Below are 25886 nucleotides of genomic sequence, written 5' to 3'. Positions count from 1 at the left end.
TTTGATGATAGAGAACACGAACTGGATTCCAGTTAAGTGAAATATTCTCACCCCAAAAGAGAATGCTGTTCTTTCTCAGTAGTAGATTTGTATTACAATAAATTATCCTCAATTTTTATATTTTTAATTTCATCGGTTAAAAAACCAGTGGAGTCTTTCCTCTTTATGGAAGTACCTATGTAGTATCCTCAGTTTAGCCTCTTGACCCACAAACCCTAAAATATTTACTATATGGCCCTTTACAGAAAAGGTTTGCCAACCTGTAAGTTAAATGAGAGCATTCTAATTCCAAAGTATTAAGATCAAACTGATAGTATGTAAGAGTGAGACAGAAGATTGAAGGTAATTTCAGCTTCTTGGGTCTTGTAAACGGAGCCATTTAAAAAGTAGTGCAGAAATACCGCATTATATCTCCAGCCCTTCCATCTGCTTCACTTCTGCTTCACTTCTGCTTCAGACCAGGAAGATATAGTTGGGTGAGATTAACCAACTGGAGATGGAAGATCTGATTCACAAGGCTTACATGCTTTTTTATGCTTGAAATCACTAACTTTTACTTGCATTTTTCTGCTTATATCTAAACCAAAGGAAGTTAATTTTTTTTTAGTTTTGTTTAATTATCAGTCTTGAACACCAGCATTGGAACTACTATATTTTATCCTAACTAAAGCAACTAGGCTAAATTGTAAAGCCTGAAAATTAAAAAAAATAAATAAATAAAATACAGTCTGATTAAACTTCCTTTATATACACAGAAATATCTTCTTGTAACAATTGGTTTTTCTGACCTAAACTGTAACAAACACCTGTTTTAAAATATACGGTACTAGCCTCATTCGCATATTTGTAGCATGTGTAATATAACCTGCAGTGTGTCCTGCAAGTGAAGAAACTATTCCATGAGGGTGGGCAGGCAAGACTCTGCTAACAAAGTTCTGTTTTGCTGAAGAGATGATCAAATTATGTTGAAAAGAGCTTAATTGAACATGACAGACCATGAGTCAAATTTTAAAAAACATGTGCATATGAACAGATACACACAAACATATATTACTATCATAGATCCATAATAAATTTAGATTCTATATATATTTAATTAGACTTGCATCAGCTTGCCTGTTCATTTATTTTAAATTTTTATGATTTTTTTTTTTTTTTTTTTTTTTTGAGAGAGAGTGCATAAGCAGGGGAGAGGGGCAAAGGGAGAGAGAGACAGTCTCCAGCAGGCCCTCACCCAGCATGGAACCTGATGTGAGGCTCGATCCCAGGACCCTGGGATTATGACCTGAGCCAAAATCACGAGTTGGATGCTCCACCTACTGAGCCACCTAAGCACCCCCAACTTGCTGGCTTAAAGGCATATGCTCTTTGTTGCCAGCTCAGTTCTGCCTTTATCTCTTATGCTATGGAGATAGGGAAGAAATTAGGTGAGGCAAATATTCCACAATCCACTAAGGGCGTAAGACTTGTGGCTCTTTTCATACTTGTGTTCATAGAGATTTAAATCCAGCTGTCATCATGTGTCTCCTAATAAATTGTCTTGGTTTACATGGTTTGCATGTGCTTACTGTAACATTTTACCTGGTCTGAAACTTTTTAGATTATACCATATTTATTGAATAAACGTTTACAGTAGGCTTAGGTTTAAATATCACCAGACAACTTTAGAAACTGGAACTCTTAGAATTGTTTTTGGACAACTCTGTACTTAACTAATATTTAATTTGGCTCAAAACTTAGGGCAGCCCATTGTCACTAACTCCTCTATTTATTTATTTGAAAGCATGCAAGTGGGTTAGAGGGGCAGAGAGAGAGAGAGAGAGAGAGAATATCCCAGGCAGGCTCTAAGCTCAGCATGGAGCGCGATGCAGGGCTTGATTCCACGACTCTGGGATCATGACCTGAGCCAAAACCAAGAGTCAGATGCTCAACCAACTGAGCCACCCAGGTTCCCCCAGCTACTCTTAATTTCCAACTCAAGACTAGATACTGCTCAACTGTCCTCTTTGGAGGCATATATTACCCCTTGCAACTGTCACCTTTTTTAGTGAAATAATTTGCAATAAAAAAATATATTTATTTCATAGGATAAAAACTGCTTTTTCTCCAGTGTCTAACAACACTTTTTTTTTTTTTTAACTGTCCTTTAAACCTTCATTCAGTCTCCTTGATGCCCACCACTGAGTCTCAAAACCAATGCCAAAATGTTTTAGGTTTTTCTTAAAGAAACATCGTACTTACAGGAGCCAGTTTCTGTTTCGATTACATAACAAACTATTGGAGAACTTAGTATCTTATAGTAACCATTTTCTTTTGCTTATAGTTTTATGGGTCAGTAGTTTGGGAAGGACTTACCTGGGCCATTGTTTCTTTCCACATGGCACTGATTGGACCTGGAGTATTCACTTCCATGATGGCTTTTTCACTTATACTTCTGGCTCCTCTCTGTTCTTTGGCCTCCCCACACAGGCCATCCTCTAGGATTTCTCCACAGTTATCTCAGAGTAGTCATATCTCATACATGGTGGTTGATTTCCAAGAGAAATATCCTAAGAGCATGTGTTTCAAGAGTGTGGAAGCTGGACTCAGGTAGTTAAGGGCTATGCCTGGCATAGGATCACTTCTGTATTGGTCAGAATAGTCATAGGGCCCACCTAGATTGGAAGGAATAGAGAGACACCAACCACCAATCAGTGTCATAGACAGGGTCATGTTTCAGAAGAACATGTTGATGACATATATTATTGCTGCCATCTTTGGAAAAATACAGTTGGCCAGACATTCATTGTCTTTAATTTTTTTCCTCAGTACTTAAGTCGTATTTAGTTTCACCTGTAGCTGGTTCCCAATCCTTTGTGGCTATTTTAAATACTGTTTAGCATGTAATAATTGTCTAATTGACTTTCCTCTTTTATTTGAATTATAGGATTTTTTTAATTTTTTTTTTTTTTTTTTTTGAGAGAGAGAGAGCACGAGTGGGGGAGAGGCAGAGAGAGAGAGGGACAGAGGACCTGAAGTAGGTTCTGCGCTGACAGCAATGAGCCCAGTGTGGGGCTTGAACTCACAAACCGTGAGGTCATGACTTGGGCTGAAGTTGGACACTCTATCGACTGTGCCACCCAGGTGCCACTTGAATTGTAGGATTTTTTTTATTTTTAATTTTTTAAAATTTACATCCAAATTAGTTAGCATATAGTGCAACAATGATTTCAGGAGTAGATTCTTTAGTGCCCCTTACCCATTTAGCCCATCCCCGCTCCTACAACCCCCCCTCCCCCAGTAACCCTCTGTTTATTCTCCATATTTAAGAGTCTTTTATGTTTTGTTCCCCTCCCTGTTTTTATATTATTTTTGTTTCCCTTCCCTTATCTTCATCTGTTTTGTCTCTTAAAGTCCTCATATGAGTGAAGTCATATGATGTTTGTCTTTCTCTGACTAATTTCACTTAGCATAATACCCACCAGTTCCATCCACTGAGATTATGTGAGATCAGTTGCAAATGGCAAGATTTCATTCTTTTTGATTGCCGAGTAATACTCCATTGTATATATATATACCACATCTTCTTTATCCATTCATCCATTGATGGACATTTGGGCTCTTTCCATACTTTGGCTACTGTTGATATTGTTGCTATAAACATGGGGGTGCGTGTGTCCCTTCGAAACAGCACACCTGTATCCCGTGGATAAATGCCTAGTAGTGCAATTGCTGGGTCATAGGGTAGTTCTATTTTTAGTTTTTTGAGGAACCTCCATACTGTGTTCCAGAATGGCTGCACCAGCTTGCATTCCCAGAATTATAGGATTTTTATTTTAAACATAGGAAGTGTTTTGATTTGTCATTGGCTGTTTAATCTTACCAGTGATCTGTAGGATATTGTTACTGATCTCTAAAATAAGGCCAACTTTTAAAGCAAAGCTTTGTCAATTCTACCATGAAACTATAGGCTTTAACAGCACTGTTTTGTGGGATCCCCCCCCCCCCCCCACGAATCCTAACAGTGTGATTGTGTTACTTTAAAATTGAGCACTAGGTGGCAGTATAATATTTAGATTATCAATTTGTTCATAAATTTGACCTTGTACATTGTTTATAGTCCGCAAAGTATTAGGTTAGTAAGCTGCTGTAATAGCTGCTAAAACATGAAATTGGTTATGACTTTTATAAATTAGGATTTCAAATAGGTAGTGTTTAGATCTAGTGGTATCATTTCTAGTAAAAGCCACTTTTTATGTACCATTTAAAACTGAATTCTTTCATTGTTCTTAGAAGGAATGTAAGGAAACAACCAGAAAATAGTATAGGTAGATTTGAATGAGAAAAATGAGTCAATTTGACCTGTCTTTCCTAAAGTTATTCTGGATATTGTTTATACAGTGATTCTGAAGGATGAATGTACGACTGTGCATTAAGAATCAGCTGTTCAGGGGCACCTGGGTGGCTCAGGTCATGATCTCACAGTTCATGAGTTTGAGCCCCACATCAGGCTCTCTGCTGTCAGCACAGAGCCTGCTTCAGATCCTCTGTCCCCCTCTCTCTGCCCCTCCCCTGCTCTCTCTCCTTCTCTGTCTCAAAAACAAATAAATATTTTAAAAAAAAAAAGAATCAACTCTAAAGATTCCAGACCCCATTTCTAGAAATTCTAGCATATTAAGAAACACAAATCTGTACTATTAACTTTACAGTTTACCGTATTTTTTTTATACATCTTCTGTACTTTTAGAGTTTTCATATTTCATGTCTCCAGATCTAGACTGCATAGCCTGTAGAGCAGATATCTTACGTATGTCCATAGCTCCTAGTGTAACTAGGGGCCCTCAATTCCAGGCTCAGCTCTACTAGTTAATGAGCTATGTAAGTAACTGTAACCAAGTTATATAATTTCTCTAAGCCTGACTTTCTTCACGTGTAAAAATAAGTCATCTCCCTGCCCCAAAACAGGGAGCAGGTACCATACATCTTAGAATTGTTAGGAATTGTTAAGAATCAAATGAAATAATGTATAAAATATATAGTATGATTTCAGTATGAGATTTCAGTGATACATTTTTTGTGGGTGCAAGTACTCCTTTTTTCTTGTGGAAAAGTAGGTGATTCTAAGTCTGAGATGCCATTCTTCATAACAGGTCACTTGCAAAATGTATTTGAGTGGGTCTAGCATAGTGAATGCTCTTCAGCCATATCATTTTAAAGATTACTGGATTACCATCTTTAAATTTGCATTAGTGATGGGGCGCCTGAGTGGCTCACTCGGTTGAGTGTCCGGCTTTGGCTCAGGTCATGATCTCATGACTCAGCTCATGAGTTGGAGCCTGGATCCTGCTTCATATTCCGTGTCTCCCTCTTCCCTGCTCATGCTCGCTCGCTCTCTCTCTCTCTCTCTGTCTCTCAAAAATAAACGTTAAAAAGAAATTTTTTTTAATAAAAAAAATAAATTTGCATTAGTGTTTCCTAAAGGAAATATTCAGGTTTAATTTAATATGTTTAAGCTATATTTTAAAATTAAGGAATATTCACTTTCAAATTCTTGCTTTAGCATCTCTCATAAGCCATCAGAGACCACCTTCTTACCTAATTTAGAATTTTTAATTAATTCAATTATTATTGTTATTATTTTTTTTAGAGACCGTGTGAGCAGGGGAGAAGGGCAGAGGGGGAGAGAGAATCTCAAGCAGGCTCCATGCTCCGCACAGAGCCCAGCATGGGGCTTGATCCCACAACCCTGGGATCCTGACCTGAGCTAAAATCAAGAGGCAAGATGCTCAACTGACTGAGCTACCCAGGCATCCCTAGAATTTTTAATGTAGATGTTACTTTAAGCATCAGAGAATTACTAACTTTACTCAGTTTACACAGCTACCCTTTGAGTGACACTGATGCTTTGAGTACTTAGGTAATTAGCTGAAGATTCCACATCTAGTAAGTGACAGAGTGGTTCAAATCCAGGTCTGTAGGACTTAGCAGGCCTGTTTCTGTTAAAGCAGTGTACTGGGCAGGGAGAGTGAAAGAAGTATCAGATGCTGTAAGCAAGCTCTGGAGCAACTCTGGCTAGCGCGTGAAAGGGAGGAGGGTGCGTTAATACAACATAGCATGGTAAAAGCTCTATTACAGATCTTCCAAGTTTGGTAAGAACACAAAGGAAGGAAGCAGTGATTTCCTGGGGAAATTACTGTTGAATTTACATTGAAACATGACCATTAAGCATGAGTAAAGGTTTATGGAGGGAAGGTCATTCTAAGTGGAGGGAAAAAGAAACATGTGTCTTAGGATAGAGGCCTGAAAGTACTGGTATGTGAATGACTCAAATTATTGTGACTAAGGTTAGGATGCATCTTCCATGAGAGCTGCGGGTCTCTAGCTTAGATGCTGCTGCAAACCTGCCTGTATTTGAGGAAAAGCTAGATGTATTGACATACTCAGGGATGGAATTTACAATGCATTTTGCATTTTCCTTTACAAATGATTTTCCAAATGGTAATTATACTCTCAACTTGTAGAGTTTTGTGTTTGTTTGTTTTTTTAATTTTTTTTTTAACATTTATTTATTTTTGAGACAGAGACAGAGCATGAACGGGGGAGGGGCAGAGAGAGAGGGAGACACAGAATCTGAAGCAGGCTCCAGGCTCTGAGCCATCAGCCCAGAGCCTGACGCGGGGCTCGAACTCACGGCCCGTGAGATCGTGACCTGAGCTGAAGTCGGACGCTCAACCGACTGAGCCACCCAGGCGCCCCTTGTGTTTGTTTTTTAAGGGCCTAAACGTCATGAGTAAAGTATGCTTTTATGGGCTGGTCTGGGAAATTAACCATGATGTGGGTTGTTTCTAAGGGATAATTCATTTTGAGTTCTTACTCAGTTTACATTTGGGGAAAATAAACTGTGATTTAGAGACTGGCTATAGTATTAATGGTATTTCTTTTTAAAGTATCTGTTGATCAGACTTCTCTTGAAAATTATCTTTAATCCAGGCTTTATGATAAGAATGTTTAGTAACACTAAACCAAAAATCAGGATTCTTTGAAATATCATAAGAAGGAATGGTTAGAAAGGGGTAAATGACTTGAAGAAGGCGTGAAAGCTAAAGATGCATTTCAGTTTCAGCATTAGATTTAACAAATTTAATGTGTTGACTTAAACAATTTTCCACAGTACCTTAGTATTTTTTTAATTTAAAAACTCCCAATTTGGGGAGCGCCTGGGTGGCTCAGTCAGTTAAGCGTCCGCCTTCAGCTCAGGTCATGATCTCACAGTTTGTGAGTTCAAGCCCCTCGTCGGGCTCTGTGCTGACAGCTCAGAGCCTGGAGCCTGCTTCAGATTCTGTCTCCTCCTCTCTCTGCCCCTCCCCCACTTGTTCGTGTTCTCTCTGTCTCTCTCTCTCTCTCTCTCTCTCTCTCTCTCAAAAATAAATAAATGTAAAACTTTCTGAGGGTTGAAAAAAAATTTTTTTAACTCCAATTTGGGGTGCGTGGGTGGCTCCCTTGGTTAAGTGTCTGGTTTTGGCTCAGCTCATGATCTCACAGTTTGTGAGGGGTTTGAGCCCCGTGTCGGGCTCAGTGCTGACAGCTCAGAGCCTGGAGCCTGCTTCAGATTCCGTGTTTCCCTCTCTCTCTGCCCCTCCCCTCCTCACACTCTGTCTCTCTCTCTGTCTGTCCCTCTCTCTCTCCAAAATAAATATGAAAAAAAATAATTAAAAAAAACTCCATGCTTAGGGTTTGTCCACCTTGAGTACTGCATTTTGATTATTGAACTTTTAGAGTTGGCATGTTTTGAAAAATTTTGTAGTTCCAGACAAAATGGTTTTAGATAAATCTAGCCTATGTCCACAAGTAACTTGCAGACTATTGTTCTAAGTCTCCTACTTCTGAATTTTCTACTGGTTGTATACCAAAATGCCTAAGTAAGATCATTTTCCAGAAAGATGGCAGAAAGAATTGAAATTTGGGGTGATTCTAATACTCTTTTTTAAAATACCTTTATTAATTTAAGTTTACAATAAGAAACAAAAACGTTTTGAATCTAGGTCAGGCCTAGAAAATCAGACTCTCCAATATTGGCTTCCTGGCTGTTTTTAGTATGTTGCAGTATTCCCTGCAGTGTTTAGACTGCTACTATGAGCCATTCTAGGTTTTTCTCTTGTTTTGCTTTGTTTTGTTTTGTTTTGTTTTGTTTTAAATTTTAGAGTGCGTGAGTGGGGGATAGAGGGAGAAGGAGCCCTAAGCAGACTCCATGGTCAGTGCAGAGCCTGATTAGGGGCTTGATCCCACAACCCTGGGATCATGGCCTGAGCTGAAATCAACCAACTGAGCCACCTAGGTGCCCCAAGCCATTCTGGTTTTAATGTTGTACTACAAAATACCTCTGGTTGGATTTGTAGTTTATAACTTGCTTGGTTAGGAGCTTATATATCTGTCTTTGTGTACTGTTTCCTTTAGAGTATAAGGCAAAGTATACTGGTTCTACTGGACATTCTTTCTCCTCTCCTTTCTCTCATAGCTAACCCATTATTCCTTGTAGTAGTAGAGGCCACTGGTCGTCCCACTCTTTCTTTAGTAATAGAATCCCTATGTTTTAACTGGGCATGTTGCTGCCCAACTGGACTGTATTTCCCAGCTTCCCTTGTAACCAGGTATGACCATGTGATCTAACCAGTGGATTGTACATAAAACGGGGTATGTACAACTCTAGATCCTGCCATAAGGAAGTGCCTCCTCTTTCTCATTTCCACTGGCTAGAATGCAGACATGATAAAGGGAACCACCAACAGCCATATTAGGCTGGAAAATGCTCATCATGATGAAGCTGGCTTATTAAAAAGATAGGAGGAGCCTGGGTCACACTAGTCTATGACTATTAACTATGGACTGTTAATGTGAGAAAGTTATAGCCTGTTTTAAGTCACTATTATTTTTGCTTTAATTACAAACCTGCCTGTATCCTTCCTAATAAATTTGTAGAGTCATACTGGGAATTTATTTTATTTGGGTCATATCTTAACTGCTAGGGACTGTGGGTACGCAGAGAGACTGAGAATTACTGGTAGTGGTGGATTGGAAGGTTTTCCAACATGACCACCACCACTGGACATGGATTGATAGTTCTTTAGTATAGGAGTACAGGATGAATAGGCACAAAAGTCCACATGGAGCTTCTAAAGACAGATTATTACAATGAAGAGGAGCAGTGATCCAGCGGACTGAACAAAATTCTCCTGATGTAGCTCGCTAGAAGGAAGTTATGGAAAATAAATGATTTTTTGTGATCGGTGAAATAAAGTTTCCATAATATTTCTATTAAATGTTGTCAGAGGGGTGCCTGGATGGCTCAGTCGGTTGAGCACCTGACTCTGAATTTCAGCTCAGGTCATGATCTCATGGTTTGTGGGATTGAGCCCCCGTGTTGGGCTCCGCACTGACAGGGCGGAGCCTGCTTGGGATTCTCTCTCCCTCTCTCTCTGCCCCTCCCTTGCACGTGCGTGCTTGCTCGCTCTCTCTCTCTCATAAATAAGTTTTTAAAAATGTCAGAAAGAAATAAGATAGCACAAGGAAACAAACACAATAAAACTGTTTGAGATAGTGATTAGCTGACAACATTCTAGGAAATTGGATCAGAAAGCAGAGAAGAAACCTGAGACTATAAAGAGTGAATGAGAAAGTGGTAAACACAAGATAGCCATTATGGTTCTACTTGAAGATCCAGGTGAATATTGTAAAGTATTAAAGGTACAATAGAAGAAAATGTTACATTGAACCGGAAGACCCTTAGGGTTGCAAGTCAAGAATCCACACACCAGTGGGGAATGTATCTTTTAAACATTTAAAAAATGTTATTAGTCAAGACTTGCAAATAACCAGCCAGTAAAATTAACTCTGATTCCTTGGTTTGTTGTGTGGCAGAAAAAGGAAGTCCTAGAGCAATCTTTTTTTTTTTTTTTTATGAATTTATACATAAATCCCACAAAATACAGTGCTTGATTCTATTTGCTAATTGTCATGTGGAAGAACATTGATGATTATTTGCTAATTCTGGTTCTTCTCTTCTGAGCTACATGGTACATTTATGTTTCCATCCCCTCCAGAGTTAAGCATCACTCCTTGACTGGCTTTGGCCAAGGACATGTGAGTGGAAATGTTACTATTGGAAAGTATAACTTAATACATTCCCTTCCCCCAGCATGTCTCAAGTGGCAGGAATTCTATCATCTTGAATAAGGATGGCATAGAAAGCTGTCCTACCCCTATATAGACATGTGGTATGAATAAGAAAAAAATCTTCATTTTAAGCCGCTAACCTTCTGAAATTACTTATTACTCCAGAGTAACTTAATTTATCTTAACACATAAGTACTAGAAGAATAATAACCCACAAACAACTATGGCTCGCTTTTATAATGTAAAAAGATAGTACGTAAGAAATGCTATGGTTTGCTAAGATGACAGACATTTAATGAACTCAACACATTCTTAATAATATAAGACACTCTGCATTGGAGTAGAATGATGTTTTAATAGATGACTATTTCAGTTCACCTGTTACTTTTCTGCATAATGTTGAAATATTGGAGACATTTCTGTTTTAAATCAAAGGCATTGTTTTGAAAGTTCTGACAAGCGCTTTAGATATAATATAGAAATGGGAGTTAAACATTGGAAGGGGAACAAGTTCTTTGCCACTGATGAGATTCTATATCTAGAATATTCAGATCAAATTTTAAAAATTAATAGTCTATTAAAAGTGGCTGAATATAAGCATATAAAATATTACAGCAATTACTAGTTAGAAAATGAGATTTTTAACAGAAAAAAATTAGATCTAGTCATAAATGTGACATACATATAATCTAAAAGATGAGTTTGAGAAAGAGTATATATATTCCCTTGTCCAAGAAGATTGTTATTCACAAAATCATGGATAGGTTTGGTGTGACTTAATTCAAAATCAACAGTATTATGGTGGGAGCGAATTTTTATTTTTAATTTATTGAGGTCTAATTGCATGCAGTAAAATGCACAGATCCCAGATATACAGTTTGCATTTTGACATCTTGACACTGCATATACTGGTATAATCACACTAATCAAGGTGTTTAGACCATTTCCTTCCATTCTCAGAAGTTCCCATATGTTTCTTTCTAATCTGTTACCTCTGCCCCCCACCCCCAGCCCAGTAGCAACCACTGTACTGATTTCTATTTTCAGAGATTATTTTGCCTGTTTTTGGACTTCCTATAAAAATTTTTATTTATTTATTTGTTTTGAAAGAGACAGAGACAGCATGTGAGCAGGGGAGGGGCAAAAAGGCAAAGAGAAAAAATCCCAAGCAGGCTCCCCCTACATGGGGCTCAAACTCATGAAACTACAAGATCATAACTCAAGCAGAAACTAAGAGCCAGACGCTTAACCAGCTTAGCCACCCTGGCGCCCCTGAACTTCCTATAACTAGAATTATATAGTAGTTTTTTTATTTTTTATTATTTTTTGTTAGTAATTGACTTTTTTCGGGCTCAGCATATAGTTTTTGAATGCATTTACATCACTGCATGTATCAGTAGTTTATTTGTGGAGGGATATCCCATTGTATACATTTTCTTGTTAACACACATTTGGGTTGTTTCCAGTTTTTAGCTAATATGAGTAATGCTGCTGTGAAGATTCTTGGATGAAACTTTCTGTCTCGTGCTCATTTTACAAAAATTAGTGTTTGGTTGAGAACGTAACTGGTAAAAATTTCTCTGTTTTTCCTGTTTGTGGAACATTAAAGGATATGGGAGGTTGTGTGTGTGTGTGTATTGGCAGGCTTCTTTGCTGAAGGTTGAGCATACACTTACCCTTGAAAGGACTGTATTGCAGTTTCCTTCCAGAGCATCTTTTAAAATGCTGCCTCATTTAGGTTTCTTCAAATGAAAATCCTTTATGCACTCTGATTTTTCTGAATGGTCTGCCCTATTTTGTTACTCGTGCACTTAATCTGGTGCTCTAGTTATAGTTTCATGATGTGCTATTTGAGTTATTTTGGAAATTTTATTTCTTATAAATGCTATGTTTTGAGCAGTAAAATATAAAAAGAGGGAATGTCTCTTAGCACAAATCACAGATTGTTGAATGAGTCATGTAGATTGTTCCCACGTATGTGGAAAAATTACATCACTACCCGGTTCTGGCTTTTCTATTTACAATGTCCGAGGCCAACTCCCGCCACCCCCTTTTTTTCCCTAATCCATCTTGTCTTTCTAAAGGCAGTGCAAAGCAACCAATAAAAGAGACTCTTGGTAGGTTTTTGGGGGGCCAAAAGGAAAATGGTATGAAATAAACTATTAGCCAAGATGTTTCATCTTTAGATTTCTAGAGAGACTTAAAAAGATGTGAGCATACCTACCTGCCTTTTCATATACCATGTTCTCTTCATTCATTCATTAAACAAATTAATGATGACATTTGAGTTTTTATTTGAACTTAGATTTTTGCAAGTAACTCCAGATATGAAGGCCATAGTTTTTTGTTACGTGCATGTTTGTGTATTTTTGTTTTTTGACTAGGAAAGTTAGATACACTTTTTTTTCTTGAAAACATAGTGTGTGGAGACATCATAGTATCCCTTTAATTGTCAGATGCTATTAAAGGGTCTGACCTGTTTAAAAAATCTTGTTTTGGTGTTTATGATGTGGATTTGGTGAACAGAGCTTTTCATGGAACAGGCACAATATGATCTAATTTTAATTTAAGGAAAAAACATACACATGAATTAAAAAGGCAGAAAGTATATATACCAAAATGTTTACAGTGGCTTTCCCTAGTGTTGAGAATACAGGTAGTTTTTTGCATACATGCAAACACACACACACACACACACACACACACACACACACACATTTGTAAGCAGGCATTATTATAATTCTGTTATGAAAAGGAAGAAAAATCAATCTTTTTAAATTGGTCTCTGAGATACAGGCCTTGTTTAGTTAGTATTGCAGTGAGACTTCAGTCCATTATTACAGGTTTTGTTACTTTCAGGTAAGTTTTTAAAATCTTAATTTATATAATTAGAATTGCTTCCCAAGTTTAGTGATGTTTATTTTTTTGAGAGGGAAGCAGAAAAATCCATCATGACAGTCCCATCCATTTAACCTTCTTTTTCTCTTATTTTGGGCCACCTGCTCAATCTCTCATCTCCTGAAGTTGCCTTATAAACTGATCTGCCTGCTTCTGCTTTCCTTGGCCATTCTTACTACATACAGGTAGGGCAGATGGGGACCCTGCCTCTCTTCTCAGTTCCCTTGTAACAGGAAATAGTCCAAGTGATATCTGGTTACTCCCAAGTGTTTTGAGTGTTCAAAGAAATATAAATTATTCCAGAACCATCAGGAATGATTCTGTTGCACATTTACCTCCTTCCTTAAATAAAGCAGTAAGATTAGATTAAGATTACTATACTTGGTTCATAAGCATTTTAATTAATGTACTACATAGACAGTATTTCAGAGGATTTAGCAGAGTTTACGTTGAGTTCCTTCCTTCTTTTCTCTTTGCTGTCCTTCTGGTCATATACCTGTAGCGGAGCACTCTGCTACTTTTAAAGTCTCAAAAGGAGGGAGATGTCAGAAGATGTGTCAAACTATTTTCATTTTCCTAGTAGTAGATAGCTAATATCAGGCACTCACCTTGAACTTTTTAATCACTTTACATGCATGTGCTGTACCTGTTTTGGCTTATTTAATCCTTATGATCTTTAGACTGTGAGGTTATTAGGGAGATTTAAAGCTGAGAAATGCCATGATTTGTCGAAGGCTAAGTGGCAAATGGTACAGTCCGTGCTCGTAACCATTACATTAATTGACTGTCACCAGAAGCTCTTTTAATTGCTGAGTTAACTAATTTCTGCCATTTCTTTCTCCTTTCTCTTTAGGCAACAATGAAAATGGTCTGGTTCCTGCTCTCAGTTTTGTCACACTTTGGTGGAAAAGCTCATGTTTTACAGATCTAGTATAGAACAGTCTTTGGGATCAGTTGCACATTTCCGTTCTAGTGTGTCATCTTACACAAATTTTATTTCTAAAGTGGCAGTAAAAGTGGTACCTACCTTTATCAGGCTGGGAGGATTAAAAGAGAACATTTACACAGTGACTAGCGTGGGCAGCTGTTCAGTGGTAATAACTCTTGTCGCTGTGGAGATGTTACGAGCTACTGAGCATTCCCCCCAAAGCAGTGATCAACCAAATCTGTTCTTATTTAGTTTCCTAGCGTGACCTATTTTACCACTGGCCCTTTGCTTAAAAAGAAAATACCTACCTGGCTTTCTTCTCACTAATTCTAGGCTTAACATTTTACTCTGTATAAATTATTTGGCCAGAAATATTTTTTTCATCTAGTAGTTACTAAAACATAAGTTTCAGTTTAGTTCTTTGCAAACCATTTCCCATGAAAGCTTAATAACTTTTTATATGAAACTGTGTGCATTAATACCATTGTGAAAAGTGCTTTCTGGTTTTTTCTATGTCCCTTGCAAATTTTGGTTTTGAATCACATTTATCTTTGTATCACATATGAATAGCTTTATTTTGCTGTGTGTGTTTATTTTGACTAATACTTTTTTCTTCCAAAAGTTAGAATATGACTAATCAAAGCATAATGTCTAAAAACGGTTATTATTGGCCTGGCATCATAGTGAAAGGAACGCTTTAGGACAGATGTCTGAGACCTGATACTTAAGCTGGAGCCTGGATGTCCATGTTGAGATTTCCTAGGAATAAAAGCGCCTGAGTTGGGCATTAAAGAGTGTTCAGTAGATCCTATTTAGACTTGTGCTTGTATTTTTAGGTGACCGAGTTATTGACGTGGGGTCCGAATGGAGAACTTTCAGCAATGATAAAGCAACAAAAGATCCATCTCGAGTTGGAGACTCTCAGAATCCTCTACTGAGTGATGGAGATTTGTCAACCATGATTGGCAAGGTAATAAATCCGCTCAACAGGAAGTAGCAAGTATGGACTGACCAAAGACCTGGGGGTTTGGAAACTTTGCAAAAGTATCAGTCACTGCCCCGTGAGGAATCTTGACCTGAGAATGAGATTTACCAGTCATACTGTTGTGGAATGATTGTTCCCTTACACATATCTTCCACACAGATCAAAATTACAGTCTTTATATCTTAGGCCCTTGTTTTCATGAAGCACATTTTGCCCAAAAATTGAGTGTAGAATGATCTTTATGAGGTCTTATTGATATGTTCCTTGAATGTTATAAATGTCTTTTCTGTCCCCCCCACATTACCTAAGATAATTGTAGGTCAGCATAGCCTGTTTTCTAATATTGGTGAATTTATGACCTACCTAAATGATGTATAAAGCTTCACATTCCTCATCAGTGAAGTGAGAATAAGAGTACTTCATAGAAACATTGAGGGTTACATGGGAACGTATTGTAAAGTGTTTATAACAACATGTAGTGTGTATTCAGTAAATCGTAGCTGCTGCTATTAGATAAGGCAGTAGTGTAATCTGTCTGGCAACCTGGCTCTTTTTTGCTCTTTTACCTGAATTGGAAGTAGCGGGGGCAATATTCAAGGAAACTAACCAAGTGATGCTGTTTCAGAACTTCATCTATACCACTGCATAGTCTATTTTTAAGAAAGTGTTCTGAAAAGGCAAGTTATTAATTATTTTTTCATGCTGTATAAAGTACATATAAAATTTGAAAAGTGGTGTAGGCTTTGAAAAAAGCTGATAGTATCTTAAGTAGGTGATTTCTGCATTTGCTTTAGCCTTACAGGCTGAGTAAAAAGCATACTGAGGACATTTTAAAATCTAAGATCGCAACTAATGGACACTGTAACTTCTTTTAGTGTTTGTTTTTTAATAGGAAATACATGACTCATACACAAATGTAAAAAGAACACAATAAATTTTCTCTTGACCCCCAAACTCAGTTCCCACCACAACCCTCTTTCCCTGTCAAAAACAGGATAACCAGTATCACTAGTTTTCTCCTGTATCCTTTGACCGTTGTTTATGCCTACCCTGCAGAAATTCTTAAGATGCTACATTTGTCATATACTGAATTTCTGTATGTATTTGGGAATATTTCTGGACATTCTGTCCTTTTCTCTGTCCTGGCCTAGTCAGTCACATGTCACACCACACTGTGTTAATATCTAGTAATATTAGTTTTCTCTCGTTGCTCTTCTTTCTTAGCGTTTTCTTCACTAGTCTTTTCCATTTAAAGGTTAGGATCACTTTGTTAAAAAAAAAAGTTGGTATTTTCAGTGAGGTTTTGGTTAGACTTATTTGCAAGTTGACTTAGGGAAAGTAGACTTCTTCCTGTCCAGAAACATAGTATGCTTTTCCACTTCCTTAAGTCATGTGTGTCCTTCAGAGGATGTTTTCTTCATAAGGGTCTTGAATGTTTAAGTTGATTCCTAGATATTTATCTTTTTTGTTGTTTTGTATTGGCGCTTTTGTTTTTCATTGTCTTCTGTTTGGTTATACATATGAAGGCTATTGATTTCTATTCATTTTGACCTTGCCTCTAATGAATTCTATTATTTTTAGCAGTTTTACAGTGATTTTGAGTGTTCTAAGTATACAAAAAGACTATCTGCAAATCGTTTACCACTTCCTTCTCAAATTAGTACTTCTAATTTTTCTCTTGCCTAATTTTAAAATAATTACACCAGTATAGTTAATATAATTTTTGTCTAATTACATTGTGTAATTATAATTACATTATATTGGCTAGTTTTCCTAGTACAGGGATACCTTAGAGATGCTGCGGGTTTGGTTCCAGACCACCACAGTAACACAAATATTCCAATAAAGAGAGTCAAATGCCTTTTTGTAGCTTCCCAGTACATATAAAAGTCATACTTATGCTGTACTGTAGTCTATTAAGTATGCAGTAGCATTATGTAAAAAAAAAAAAAAAAATGCATATACCTTAATTTAAAAATACTGTATTGCTAGTAACCATAATGTGAGCTTTCAGCAAGTTACCACCTTATTGCTGGTACAGGGTCTTGCCTCGATGTTGATGGTTTCTGAAGGGTAGGTGACTGAAATTTTTTTTAAAGTTTATTTATTGATTTTGAGAGAACACGCATGTGCATGTGTGAGCAGGGGAGGGGTAGAGAGGGAGAGAGTGAGAATCTCAAGTAGGCTCTGTGCTGTTAGCGCAGAACCCAATGTGAGGCTTGATCCCATGACCGTGAGTGAGATCATGACCTGAGCAGAAATAAAAGAGTCAGACATTTAACGGAGCCACCCAGATGTCCTGGCAATTTCTTAAAATGAGACAGTAATGAAGTTTGCTCTGTCAATTGACTATTCCTTTTCACAAGTGATTTCTCTGTAGCTTGTGATGCTGTTTGATAGTGTTTTACCCACAGTAGAACTTCTCTGAAAATTGGGAGTCAGTCCTCTCAAACCCTGCAGCTGCTTTATCAACTAAGTTTATGGAAGTCCTAGATGGCATCTTCTTCCAATAGAAGGCTGTAAATCTGTTTGGTGTAGCCGTCTTCATGAATTCTCTTAGCTGGATCTTCTGGATAACTTGCTGCAGCTTCTACATCACCTGCTGCTTCACCTTGCACTTTCTGTACTATAGACAGCTTCTTCTCCTTAAACTTCACGAACCAACCTCTGCTAGCTTCCAAATTTCTCCTGCAGCATCCTCACCTCTGTCCGCCTTTATAGAAAGGAATAGAGTTAGGGCCTTGCTCTGGATTAGGCTTTGGCTTAAGGGATTGTTGTGGCTGGTTTGACTTTCTGTGCAGACCTCTAAAACTTTCTCCACATTAGCAATACGGCTGTTGCGTTTTCTTATCATTGGTGTGTTCACTGGAGTAGCACTTTTAATTTTCTTCAAGAACCTTCCCTTTGCATTCACAACTTGGCTGTTTGGCACAAGAGGCCTGTCGTTTGGCCTGTCTCAGCTTTGACATGCCTTCCTCACTACGCTTAACATTTCTAGCTTTTGATTTAAAACGAGAAACATAGGACTATTCCTTTGACTTGAACATGGAGAGGCCATTATGGGGTTATTAATTAGCCTGATTTCAGTATTGTGTCTCAGGGAATAGGGAGGCCTGAGGAGAGGGAGAAAGGTGGGGGGACCAGCTGCTCAGTGGCGCAGTGAGAACATGCAGATTTATTAAGTTTCCTGTCTTAGAAGTGTGCAGTTTGTGGAGTCCCAAAACAATTACGAGAGTAACATCAAAGATCACTGCACAGATCACCATAATGAATAAGTTTGAAATATTGCAAGAATGTGACATAGAGATCTGGAATCAGCAAATGCTGTTGGAAAAATGGTGCCAAGAGACTTGATCAATGTAGGGTTGCTACAAACCTTCAATTTGTTAACAACAACCACCACCACCACCCCAACAACAAAATACGGTCTCTGCTAAATGCGGTAAAAGTGAAGCACAGTAAAACAGAGCATGCCTTTTTTCTCCATTAATCATTGTTCTGGCCTAAGCCTGGAGGAGTGATTTTCTAATAAGCACCACCCACTCATTTGTAGTATTTTGCGAGTTCTTCTCGAAAAATGGCGTTTGAATTTTGTTTGCCTGCCTTTATAGCACCTTTGGAGAAGAACTTTCAATTTTTCTCCTTAGGTCTGTTAATGTGACAGTTTGTGTTATTGGCTTCTCTCACAGATACTCATTTAAACCATCTTGACCTGGTATTTGTTCTACTAAGGAATAGGGAGGAGGCACAGGGTAGATTTCTTGGGCATATGGAGTCAGATCATGTAAGTTATGTTTTCTTAGAAATGTCTGTTCATTCTTTGAAAACTTTTTTGCATAAAGTTATAAAACTTTGTTTTACAGGGTACAGGAGCTGCAAGTTTTGATGAATTTGGCAATTCTAAGTACCAAAATCGGAGAACAATGAGTAGTTCTGATCGGGCAATGATGAATGCTTTCAAAGAAATCACTACTATGGCAGACAGAATCAACCTCCCTCGAAATATAGTTGTAAGTTCTTGTCTGTCTCCTTTAAGCCATTCTGGCATTGACTTAGCATAATTTAATGAACATATGAAATTTTGATACTGCAACTAATTAAATGGCCTAGAGTTAATTAAACTTCGTTTCTTTGCTTTAAAGGATCGAACAAATAATTTATTCAAGCAAGTGTATGAACAGAAGAGCCTGAAGGGAAGAGCTAATGATGCCATAGCTTCCGCTTGTCTCTATATTGCCTGTAGACAAGAAGGGGTTCCTAGGACATTTAAAGGTAAGTTTTTAGTTGCGGAGATAAAAATGTTTTCTATGTTAAAGTAACAGACCGAAGTCAAGGAGCTTTGACACTACGTAGCTGAGTCATGTCTTCCTGGTTACCTCCAGTAATCCATCTTTGTATCATTTCCAGATGCCTCCTTATTTTGTTCCCTGACAGAAGATCTTAGCCATGTTCTTTTCCAGCTGTTTTAGTCATTCTAGTCCACGTAAGCTCCGTGTTCTTTGCTCGTGAGATCTTCTGACCGACTTCATCTTGTGGGCTTTGAGGCCTGGCTTCGTAGGCCAGAGTAAGCCTTTGTTACCAAGCGTGTACCCTTGATGCATGGAAAACCATTTCCACTCCTAGCACAGGTCTCTACAGGTGAGGGAATCAGGCCTTAGAAAACATTCTCGAGTTTTACAATTTGCACTTTTACACTTAAGCTGGAGGCTTTGGGAGAACTCGTATTTTTGTCCAGTTTGCAGTCACGAATACATGACAGCCTGTTGGCTGTGACGCTCACACTGACTTGCCCTCCAGAGTTCGTTTTAGCTTAAGATTTTCATTACCTTTCATTCATCAGTGAGTACTTTATGATGCGGCAGTGGCTTTTATCATCATCGTCGTTTTGTTATTACAACTAAAACGAAGGCTTTTGGTCTGAAAGTGTTTGGTAGTTTAGTATTTAGAATAACAGGGTCGAATATTTGATCTCATGTTATGCCTATAATCCCAGGGGTTGCATGTACATGTGACATTGGGTAGCTTGAGAAGTACTCTTTAGCTTTGAGGTTTTTTTTTTATTTCCATGATAGACATACTTCTTATAACAGATTAATACATAAATATCAACAAAGTTTGGATTAGTAGAAGAAACTTAACTTGTTTGAATTGAAATTTCAGAGAAGTTAATATTTTGAGATATTAAGAACCTACATTTAACTTGTTTGAAAGACTTCTTTATAGCTAAAGTAAAAATGGTATGTTATATACCATGCATGTGTATATATGTACAGCATCTATACTATATATGAGTTTTGGGTGGACAGTATTATACATTTGACCCTTGAACAACACGAATTTGAACTGTGTGCATCCACTTATACACTGATTTTTTTTTTATATAGTACTGTAGTTGCTCTTATAATATCCTTATTATTTTCTTTAGCTTACTTTATTATAAAAACAGTCTAGAATACGTACACGAAATCAATGTTGACTGTTATCGATAAGTCTTCCTGTCGATAATACACTATTGGTAGTTAAGTTTTGGGGGAATAAAGAGTTCTCTCTGGAGCTGTGACTGTGCTGGGGGTTGGCACCCCCTAACCCGAGTTGTTCAGGGGTCAGCTGTAATTTGACGTCTGTAATCACTATGAAGTAATCACTAAAAGTCTAGTTACCATCCATCATCAGACAGTTGCCTCCCTTCACTTGTTTTGTCTACTCCCCAAGTCCTTTCTCCTGTGGTAATCGCCAGTGTGCTGTCTGTATCCATGAGTTTTTGTTTCATTTGTCTGTTTGTTTTGGTTTTTTTGGATTCCACTTACAAGGGAAATCATTTGTCTTTCTCGGGCTCATTTCACTTAGCATAATACCCCCTAGATCCATCCATGTTGTTGCAAATGACAAGATTTCATTCTTTTTTTATGGCTGAGTAGTATCCATCGTGTTTATGTAGCACCTCTTCATCCATCTCTCCACTGATGGACATTTGGATAGTTTCCATTTCTTGCCTTTTGTAACTAATGTTGCATTGAACATAGGGATGCGTATATCTTTTTGAATCAGTGTCTTAGTATTCTTTGTATGAATACCCAGAAGTGGAATAGCTGGATCATACGGTTTTTCTGTTCTTAGTGTTTTGAGGGGTTCCATAGTGGCACCAATTTACATTCCCACCAACAGTGCATGAGGGTTTCCTTTCCCCCACATCTTCTCCCCTAAGACTTGCTATTTCTTGTCTTTTTGAAAATAGCCATTCTGACCAGCAAGTGCTGATATCTCATTGTGGTTTTGATTTGCATTTTCATCTTTTCACATGCCTGTTGGCCATCCGCATGTTGTCTTTGGAAAAGTATCTATTCAGATCCCCTGCCCATTTTTTAATCAGGCCATTTAAAGCATAATTGCATTTTTGCAAATAGAATATATTTTATAATCAGAAATGATTTTTTAGTGAACCATATGACTAATGTGGATTTAAATTTTTTTTTTTTTTTCAGAAATATGTGCCGTGTCACGAATTTCTAAGAAAGAAATCGGTCGATGCTTTAAACTTATTTTGAAAGCTCTAGAAACCAGTGTGGATTTGATTACAACCGGGGACTTCATGTCCAGGTTTTGTTCCAACCTTTGTCTTCCTAAACAAGTACAGATGGCAGCTACACACATAGCCCGTAAAGCTGTGGAATTGGACTTGGTTCCTGGAAGGAGCCCGATATCTGTGGCGGCGGCAGCCATTTACATGGCCTCACAGGCCTCCGCTGAGAAGAGGACCCAAAAAGGTAGGATTCTTTCTCAGGAAGGGCAGTGATGAAACTGAAGTTTTAGTGTGTCATTGTATTTCCATTTTAGGTACAAAGCAGGTAAATATCCCAAACCCACATTTAAGAGGTAGTTTCTTAGAGTCAAAACTGACAAGCAAAATACTAGATTTTCTTAAGTGGCTCATAAACAAAAATATTTGTGGATACACATACATACTCTGTGTATGACATGCTTTGTTCCCATTCACTTTAAGTATTGAGTTTGTCCATTTTTCATTTCTAGAAGTTGTTTTTGTCCCACCTAAACATTATTTTGAATAGTTCTTTTTTCCCCTCAAAACTTAACCAAAATTTTTTATATCTTGAGAGGTGGGGGCCATGCCTGTTTCCTGCTGTCCGGCGTGGCCTGCACAGCTCGGCACATGGGAAATTTGTGCTGATCGGCAGCTGTAACATTCCTCGAAGCCTCTTCTCTTTCTCCTTTCATATGTTACTCACTTTCTTAATGAAGATCCTGATAGAAGTAGTTCAGCCTTCTAAAGCCAGTTTTGAGTTTACTGTCATAGGGGAACTTTCAAACAGAAGTCCTAAGTGAATTTCTTTACAAGCATGTATTCATCAATTACTTCTCTGATCCTCAAAAAGATGCATAAAGAAAAAGGAGCAGTCAGTTCAAAATTGAAAAGGTAGCGAAATTCCTTGCTGCGATGACTGTACTACCCTACTCAGAACAGCCTTTCACCTCAGCTTAGGCCGTATGTTTCTATATTAATAAAAATAATACATCACATAGAAGAATGATTAGAAGGAAGCCAACCATTGGTTATCCATTCCCTTTGGCCTCCAGTCGTATTTTTTAAGGAAATTTTGAGTCTTCTGGTAAAATTGAGAAGTTGAAGCAAAGCAGATTGTCCTTACCTTTATTCCTACTTGTAAAGTTTGTTCTAATCAACACAGAAATATTGATCTTGGCACTTTGTGCTGCTTGTGTTTTACATGAAGTTCTTTGTTTTTAAGGCCCCTTTCTTCCCTTCCCAGGGGCCGGTTGGCGTTCACTGGTATCTGTGTCTAGAGGATAAGAAACTTAAAATTAGCTCGTTGCACAGTGATGGCAGGCATCCACACTGAAAACTCGTAAAACCTTATGATTTGAACTGTGGAAAGGTTACGGTAAAATGAGTTTGTTTTAAAGCCTGTCTTTTAAAACTCCATTTTGCTTAAGTATTTATAACCCAATACTTGTCAAGTGGCAGTCCACTGGGACTTTTTCATAAAAAGGAAGAAAGATGACAATGACTTTGAAGGGTAAACGTGGATCTACTGTACACTAGAAATACTCGTGAGCTCCCTGTGCTCCGTGTTCTGTGTTTGCAAGAGTGGAAGCTTCCCATTGTGCTAGAACGTACAGCTGTATCAAGTAGCTGTGTACTATCTGAGGTACGAAGTAGACAGAAGAGGTTGTGGAACCATTTCTAGTACGATTCCCTTTTAGCTTGAGCCTTTTAACCAGAGAACTTCTTAACAGAATGAACTAGAAGTTAATTAGAAGAGGAACTTTCAAAAATAGCAATGATGAAGTGAGTTTCTTCATAAGAATGTATTCATGGGTTACTCCCAGGATTCTCAGAAGGACTTCCTGTCTTTCTAGATACTAGATCCTATGGCTAGTATAATAGTTACCACTCATGGTGCTGTGCCCTGGGCATTGTTCCAATGTTTTACATCTAGTGAATCTTTTCCTACTACTATGACAGCCCTTTGAGGTAATAAGGGCTCCTACCTCATTATTGTTACTAACTGTAGCCCTCCATTCTGCCTCTTCGTATGGACTTCCATCGTCAGGTTTTAAAAATCAACATTTCTCGTTTTCTCACTGTGGCTTTTATATTACCGTATCTCACAAACTGGAGTGCACGTAGTGGAAGGGAGATAGGATGGAAGTTATCCTTAATATGTTGATTTCCGTCTTTTAGAAATTGGAGATATTGCTGGTGTCGCTGATGTTACAATCAGACAGTCCTACAGGCTGATCTATCCTCGAGCTCCAGATCTGTTTCCTACAGACTTCAAATTTGACACCCCTGTGGACAAACTACCACAGCTGTAAATCGAGGCAGCTGATGTCAAACTCCTGTGAACACTGAACTCGGCCTGTTGTACATAGCCTATACCAAGTGCTGGATTGAGCCTTTCTTTAATAAGGAAAAACAAAAGACATGGTACGCATTCCAGGGCTAAATATTAATTGCTTGGCATTCTGTATGTATATACTAGTGAAACATATTTAATGATTTAAATTTCTTATTGAATTTGCTTTCTTTTGTAGCAACCTAGGAAACTGTATTTTGGAAGATATTTGAAATTATGTAATTCTTGAATAAAACGTTTTTCAAAACTAAAGTTTTTGTTATAATTACATGTTACATGTAATTTATAATTACAAATAATGCATATCATTGCAGCTAATAAAGCTGATAGAGGTTCTTGTTTTGTTTTTTTCCATTTATAGATTTAGGTGTTTTTTTGTATAACAAAGAGGTTTGGGGAACCACTTTTGACATCAAGAACATCGGGGGGCTGTGTGAATTATTAACTGTACATATAGAACAGTAAGAAGTGAACTGGACCGTGAAAGGCACTGGCTTGAGAGATATAAAAACATTCCTGTGTTTTTCCTCAGTGAGCTTATGGAGCAGAGAAGATGAAATCTGTTGGCCTACCAACATCAATTTTTGGATGTTACCATTTCATAACTATTCTTACTTACTGATATAAAGAATATTTAAAATGGAGGTTATTGGGCCTCGGAATGTCTAGTAATTTTTCTAGTAAGCACGCCCCCTGTAGGTGATTGGGATGTGAAGGTGTTCATTGTAAGCAAAGACCAATAAAATGTTGCCCTTTTACCAACTAGTTTACAAGGGGACTTGAATCCATGCTAGACACACACCACTGTAGACCGCACTGCCTCAGAGCAGGTGTAAGGTTCTGACACGTAACGAGCTTAGCACTGGGTTAGAAGTACGTCTCCTGTTGCAGCCTAGTAGGGGGATTCAGACTCTAGTCCAAAAAGGGGCTTGCGCCTCTAGAGGATCAGACCTTTTCTCGTTTCTGTTGGCCACGGAATGGGGATGACTGCTGGGCCAGGAAGACAAATGCTGTTTCTCCCTTGCACAAAATCTGTGACACGCAAACGGCACTACTCAAAGCCGGGGGAGAACACCAGAGAAGTAAACGCAAGAACACTCACCAAATACAGGATCGCAAGGCTCGTGAGGACTCCAGGCAGAAGTCATCCCACCCAGCACGAAACTCAGGACAAGAAATCTTAGGTCAGTGTCTCCCTCGGCACCCCCATCTTTGGTCCCCAGCACCGCACCTCTCCATTTTTCCAAGTACAGACTGAGAGCAGGGGTCCTCCCCTCTGTTCTCCCCAGTTTCTAGCGACTGACCACAAAACTTCCCATCCACTGAAGACTTTTCACTGCAAGCTGCAACCAGTTAACTAGATCTTAAAATAGTCATTTTTGCTATGATCATAAGTTGGAACATTTGGAAAATGCGTAACGATAGCACCCAGAAGCCACTTAGGAGTGAGCACCGGTATTTTGGTATTTTTTTCTTTCCTGCTGTTGTGCTGTGTTTTATTTTTAAAACATAGTTGGCAGTTCAGGTATAATAATATGATTAGTATTTTCATTTTACTGGCTACAAAAATGTATTTGATAACTAGAAAAATGGAGATAAGCATAAAGGGGATTAAAAAACCTAGCCCCTACCAGTCTGCCGTGTCAACATTTTGGTCTATTTTTTGTGTTCTATACATTGAAAGAGCTTAGATCAGTAGAACTGATTTTAAAGATTAATCTGGGGGCAGAAGGTTTATTTGGGGGATGTAATTTATATTCTGGTAGATAACCTCTGAAAATAAAATTCTGGTTTTAAAAAACTCTATGCCACCCAGATGGTTTGATCAATTTAACTCAATTGCAGATACTGAAAGAAGTACCTCATCAAGAGCTAAAGTAGCAGGGTCACTTGTTCTTTCCTTGTACCCCAGGCCTCAGAGCATGTGTGTCCTTGATAGGGACAGCTGTGTTTGGAAGTGATACATTGTTAATGACCCTGTTGAGGAGTCATTTCATCTGACCACTAGAACATTTTCACTTAGGGAAGGGGG

General features: G+C 38.1%; 1 protein-coding gene across 1 annotated transcript in view; it reads left to right on the top strand.

The window, feature by feature from the left end:
* Positions 1-24106, top strand: part of GTF2B (general transcription factor IIB) — a 50176-nt gene extending 26070 nt beyond the window's left edge. Inside the window, exons 5-9 of the mRNA XM_015064396.3 lie at positions 14812-14945; positions 18824-18970; positions 19103-19232; positions 21443-21724; positions 23680-24106. Coding sequence (XP_014919882.1) covers positions 14812-14945; positions 18824-18970; positions 19103-19232; positions 21443-21724; positions 23680-23813 — 827 coding nt within the window. The 3' untranslated portion in view covers positions 23814-24106. The remainder of the gene's footprint in view (positions 1-14811; positions 14946-18823; positions 18971-19102; positions 19233-21442; positions 21725-23679) is intronic.
* The last annotated feature ends 1780 nt before the right edge of the window (positions 24107-25886 follow it).

The sequence above is a fragment of the Acinonyx jubatus genome, chromosome C1 (assembly GCF_027475565.1).
Source record: "Acinonyx jubatus isolate Ajub_Pintada_27869175 chromosome C1, VMU_Ajub_asm_v1.0, whole genome shotgun sequence".
Lineage (NCBI taxonomy): Eukaryota > Metazoa > Chordata > Mammalia > Carnivora > Felidae > Acinonyx > Acinonyx jubatus.
This window is presented reverse-complemented; position numbering and strand designations above follow the sequence as displayed.